The 6,074-nt window shown below is 17.0% G+C and overlaps 2 protein-coding genes across 2 annotated transcripts; one reads left to right on the top strand and one right to left on the bottom strand.

The window, feature by feature from the left end:
- Positions 1–674: 674 nt before the first annotated feature.
- PGAL8A_00373100 (conserved protein, unknown function) lies at positions 675–2,625 on the top strand (the record flags this gene model as incomplete). The annotated part of the gene is made up of 3 exons (XM_028672794.1): positions 675–2,267; positions 2,365–2,507; positions 2,598–2,625. 3 exons carry the CDS (start codon positions 675–677, stop codon positions 2,623–2,625), a joined length of 1,764 nt encoding a protein of 587 aa, XP_028529311.1.
- Positions 2,626–2,749: 124 nt separating this feature from the next.
- ABCB3 (ABC transporter B family member 3, putative) lies at positions 2,750–5,689 on the bottom strand (the record flags this gene model as incomplete). The annotated part of the gene is made up of 3 exons (XM_028672793.1): positions 2,750–2,781; positions 2,897–3,059; positions 3,479–5,689. The coding sequence occupies 3 exons, from the start codon at positions 5,687–5,689 to the stop codon at positions 2,750–2,752; spliced, it is 2,406 nt and encodes an 801-aa protein (XP_028529310.1).
- Between the last annotated feature and the right edge of the window lie 385 nt (positions 5,690–6,074).

Here is a 6,074-nt window from a genome sequence, read left to right as displayed (position 1 = left end):
AAAAAAAAAAAAAAAAAAAAAAAAAAAAAAAAATACAAAAGTAAATATATAAACTTCGTTTAAAATATAAGTTAAAATGTAAAATAATGGTAAAATAGCAAATCTAACATATGCACATATATTTATATTTTTATGTTTAAAAGAACTTCTAAAATTTTTCTAATTTTGTTATTTATATATTTTTTTCTTTAGTCTAAAGTCTAATATATGAAAAACAATAATAAGTATTCTAAATTTATATAAGTTACAATGTAATCTAATAGAATTTCTTTTTCTTATTAGCAAAAATTTAATATTTCTTTTTTCTTTTTAATACTTTTTTTTTTTTTTTTTTTTTTGTATAAAAATAATCTGCTTTCCTCCTATCTTACTTTCTTATCTTCTTTTCTTATCTTCCTTTCTTTTCCTTTATGAAAAAATCCACACATTTTTATTTTTTTAATTTGTATTAAAATTTATATTTTTTTTTCTTTTTTATACATAATAATAATAAGTAAAAAATTATATATTTTTTCATATTTATTCTTTATTCTTATTATTTTATATAATTTTTTTTTATATATGTAAAGAAGATGTTTTTTAAACATTTTTCTATTCTATCTAATAGTAATAATCTTTTAAAACAAAAAAAAAGAAATTTGTTTTATTCAAATTTTTTTGTTATAAATTACTTTATGAGTAGTTCATTAAATCGTAATATTTATTATAATGAATTTTATCAATTAAATAATATTTATCCTTGTAAAAAAAATATTAAAAATATAAATAGTATTAATTCCATATATAAGAATATATTTATGATAAAAAGATGTATTTATGTAACATCAAGGTGTAATTTCAAAAATCAGCATAACTTAAATAGAAGAAAAGAGAATATATGTAAAATGAAAAGAAAAAAAAGGAAAATATATTATAATTATTTAAAATACATAATTAATATAAATAGATCAAATGTAAAATGTTTATACCTACAAAAGGCTTTACGTTATTTACAAAATTATAAAAAATATATAAGAAAAAATGTGAAAAATAATAAATCAAAGTTTGAAAAAACATATTTATATAAGAAATTGTATCATTCTAATAATGTAAAAAATTTTAAGCTTTTACATAAAAATTCTCATAACACAAATGTAATAAAATGTGAGAAAAATTCTGAAAATTTTAAAAAGGATGAGACAAAAAATGAAAAAGACTTATTTATAAAAGAAAAGATGAACTCTTATAAGGATGATATTATATATGAAAATAATGAAATGAATTTACACAATAATGTTGATGAAAATTTTCATAAAAATGATGATAAAAATTCATATAAAAAAGTGGGTGAAAATAAAGTAAAAAACACGGGAAATACTATGTGTCAGAATTCATATAAAAAACTTGATCAAAATTCTAAAGATTTCGATAAGCATATAGAGGAAAAAACTCATGAAAAAGGAGAAATGAATATAAAAATAAATGATTTAATATTAGTAGCATTATCTGGTTGTATTCCTTTTATTTGTTTTGGGTTTGTTGATAATTCTTTTATGATAATTGCTGGTGATCTTTTTGATTCAACTTTTTGTATTTTTTTGGGTTTTAGCACAATGGCAGCAGCAGGTTTAGGAAATTTAACTAGTGACGTTTTAGGAATATTCATTGGAGGATATATAGAAAAAATAATTGTTTACATTGGTTTTCCACGAATAAATCTAACAAATAAGCAATTGAAAATGAATAGAACTAGAAGATATTATTATGTTGGTAGTGCTTTAGGTATAGCAATAGGATGTTTATTAGGTATGATCCCATTACTATTTATAGATAATAATAAGTTAGAAGAAAAAAAAAATAGAGAAAAAAAGAAAAAAAAACATAATAAGTTTCCTAATGTTAATAAAAAACTATTTGAATTTGTATCTTCGGAAATCCCTAAGTATATTAATTCCAATTATGCTTTTTTATTTATTGTAGATAATAACAATAATAATTTTTATTCATATATTAACAATGAAATTATACATTTATCATTGGATGAAGGTGTCATCGGAGAAGTTTATAAAAATAAAAAAGCTATCAACTGTGAAGTTAATAATCAGTTGAAAAATACTGTATATTCTTATAAGCCTAATATTAAAGACAAAGAAAATAAAAATCATACAAATGATAATCATCATAATGGGGGATTTTCAGTCAAAATTATTGAAAATACAAATTTAATTTTGAATAAAGAAAAAATTGATATTCAACAAATTATAGCAGCACCCGTATTTGGTTTAGATGTAATAATAATAATAAAAAAAAAAAATAAATTAAAAAATTTAAATTAATATTTAACATTTTCATTTTTTATACAATTATTAATTTTTTATATTTTAGGATTCCATAATAGGTGTTGTAGTTGTTATTAATGTAAAGGATAAACTTTTTTTTAACAATAAGGATGTTGAATTTCTAAACTTATTTTGTTCTCATATATCTCAAGAAATTGAGGATGAAAGAGACCTTTGCAAAACTTTAAAGTAAAATATAAAAAGAAAATTTTTTTTCTTTTTTTTTATTATAATAAAAAATGAAATAATTTTTTTTTTAAAATTTTTTTTTATTTTTAGGTTATGTAAAAAAATTGTATATGACTAAAAAAAAAAAAAAAAAAAAAAAAAAAAACCAGTAAACCCTTTATATTTATACAATTTTATTTTTTTTTTTAAGTATTTTCTATTTGCATATTTTATAAAAATTTATAATTTATTTGTTTAAAATTTTAAAAGTTTGTTTGTCTACTTAAATAACCATCTATTAAAAAATAAAAAGAAAAATAATAAATATATATAATTATATAAATGAAATCTGTTTATGTATATATTTATCTTTTATAAATAAATATTAAAAAAAAATTATTTTTAAATACCTTTAAGTATAAAAATATTGTCACATAAATCCAAATTAGATTTTTTATGTGTTATACGAATTATTGTTAATTTTTTAAAAATAGAACTTTTTTTTATATTTTCAAAAATCGCCCTTTCATTTTCTTTCCCAAGAGATGATGTTGATTCATCAAGTAGCAATATCTTCAAAAAAAAAAATAAATAACAAATATAAATTAAATAATATAATATTTAACAAATATAAATTAAATAATATAATATTTAACAAATATAAATTAAATAATAAAATAAATAACAAATATAAATTAAATAATAAAATAAATAAATATATTATAATTTAATAATGTTCTGTTAAGGAATAATTGCAAAAAAAAAAAAAAAAAATTTTAAAAGTATGTAATTAATAAATTGAAAATATAGATATATAAGGAAATTCAAGTAATTAGAGAATATAAATAATAACATAAAATATTTTAATCATTTTATAGATTTTCTTTTAAAAGAATTTTTCTTAAATAGTTTTATAAATGTAAATAACCCAATTTTTTCTTTGGATTTTCTTTTAATTATTTTTTTTTTATTTTTTTTTTAATTAGAATTACCTTAGGATATCTAATCAATGCCCTTGCAATGCATATTTTTTGTTTTTGAGATGAAGATAATAATTCTGTTTTGTTAGAAATGATTGTTTCATATCTTTTTCTTAATCTACTTATAAATTCATGAGTAGTACAACATTTTGATACATTAATTAAATCTAGCATATCAAAATTTTTGTTATCTATCCCATATATTAAGTTTTCTTTTATAGTTGCTTTTAATAACTTTGAATTTTGTTCAACATAAGTTATTTTATCAAAAATTTCACGACTTGAATAACTATTTAATAATTTATTATATAAATATATTTTACCTTTTGTACATTTATATAAATTTAAAATTAATTTTAAAATTGTTGATTTACCACCCCCACTTTTTCCTATTATTACATTATTTGTATTTTTGTAGATTTTCATGTTTATATTTTTTAAAACATAATTAGCAGGATTATTTGAATATTTAAAGAAAACATTTTTGAATGAAAGGATAACATCATTCTCTATATTTGAGGTATCTTTAAAATGTAACACATTTTCCATATTTTTTTTCTTTCTAAAAGTTTTATATATGGAAATTTCCTTTTTATCATTAGTATTTAATTCTGTATTATTATTTTTACTTATTTTATTTGTTTCGTTTATTATGTTATTATTATTTATATGATTTTTGTCTTTTATATCTCCTACATTTACTTCACTTTCTTCCACATCTAACTTATTTGTTACATTTGTTTCTCTCACATTATCATTGTAATTCAGTTTATCTCTATTTTTTATAACATATTTTTTAATTAATTTAATTATGTGATGATATTGATCTACTATATCATGAATGTCAATATAATAATCTAATATGTAAATATAAGAATAAATATTATTAATGTAAAAAAAAAAAGATGTGAATGTTTTTTTATCTATCTGATTATTTTTTAATAATATGTCTCCATGTAAAATAATTAGTATATATGTAATAGTTACAAAAAGTTTATTAACAATCATATGGAATAAATTAAATTGTTCCTTTTTTATTTGCAAATTTAATATACGATTTAAAGAATTTGAATATTTATTATATTCATGTATTTCTGTACTATAAAGTTTAATGATATTCATGTTATTCAATGATTCCAATGATATTTTAGTATTATGTGCCTTTTGTTTATTTATAGATTTTATTCGTTTTTTTTTTAACTTAGAAGAAATCATTGTCAAAAATGACGAAAACAAAAAACAGCAAAGGATAACAGTAGATAGCTTCTTATTTAAGTAAAATATATATGAAAAATTAAGAATAATAGAAAAAAAGTTTCGTATAAATGGATTTATATAATATGGTATTATATCTGAAAAATCATGAGATTCTAATGTTAGTTTATTTATAATTATGTTATGATCAACCTTATCATAATACTCATATTCTTTATTTAAATATATTTTAAATAATATGCTTTTTACTGTTTTTAAACAATCCGAACTTGTAATCATAAATATGTAATTTCTTAAACTACATAAAGATATGTTAATAATACGAAAAAAAATACAATTGAATAATATATAATAAAAATTATCTAATTTTCTATTTGTTAATTCACTAAATATTAAGTTATCAAATCTAGGAATAATTATACTAATAATAGCACTATTTATCATAACAAATATTGTTAAAAAGAATATTTTTTTTTTCCATAATATATTCTTACATATCCATATAAAATTTATCATGTTGTTTTTTTCTATGTATTTTTTTATCATTAATGTATAATATTTTGTTTGTGAACTTAACTTTTTTAAAAAAAAGTTCAATTTTTCTTTACATAATTCATAGCTCCTCAGAAATTTATTTCTATAACACAATTTAAATGGTGATCCTATTTTAATTAAATTTTTATTGTTTTTTTTTTTTCTTATTATATTATATACTTTTGTTTTCAAATTTTTATTTTGAATATAATGTATTTTATAAAAAGAATTTATAAAAGAATATTTCAATATTTTTTTAAACTTAATTATATGCTTTTTATTTTTGTTATATGGATACTTATTTATTGATTTAGTTAATTTAATTTTTTCACTTAAATCAAAAACCTTTTTTTTTATAAACTTACTAATAGTAAAATTTGTTTCATTTCTAATAGTAATTTTTGATTTCGTAAAGAATTCTTTACGTAAAATTAATAATAGCAACACAACTAAGAGTGATAAACATTTCTGCATTTTTTAGTCTTTCGTAATATTATTTTACTTTTTTTTCTAAGTATGTCAGTTATAGGTTTAATCAAATAGTTCATTTTGTTAAACAACATCAATAATATTTTCTCTAGATTAAAATAATTACATCAACATTACGTATTTAAACATTCTATTATAATCCTTCTTATATATGACAAAAAAAAAAAAAAAAAAAAAAAAAAAAACATAAAAATAATCTTTATTTTTAATTAAAAAATTTTAAAAAGAAATCTAGATAAAATAGATAAAATTGTATTATCAAACATCATTTTAAAAAATAATATTTTTTATTAAGTAATAAAATAGTATCATTTTTTTTGTATCCTCATATTATTATTTTCCTATTTTTTTTTTTTTTTTTTTTTTTTTA

This window comes from Plasmodium gallinaceum (genome assembly GCF_900005855.1).
Source record: "Plasmodium gallinaceum strain 8A genome assembly, contig: PGAL8A_v1_98, whole genome shotgun sequence".
NCBI classification, from domain to species: Eukaryota; Apicomplexa; class Aconoidasida; order Haemosporida; family Plasmodiidae; genus Plasmodium; species Plasmodium gallinaceum.
This window is presented reverse-complemented; position numbering and strand designations above follow the sequence as displayed.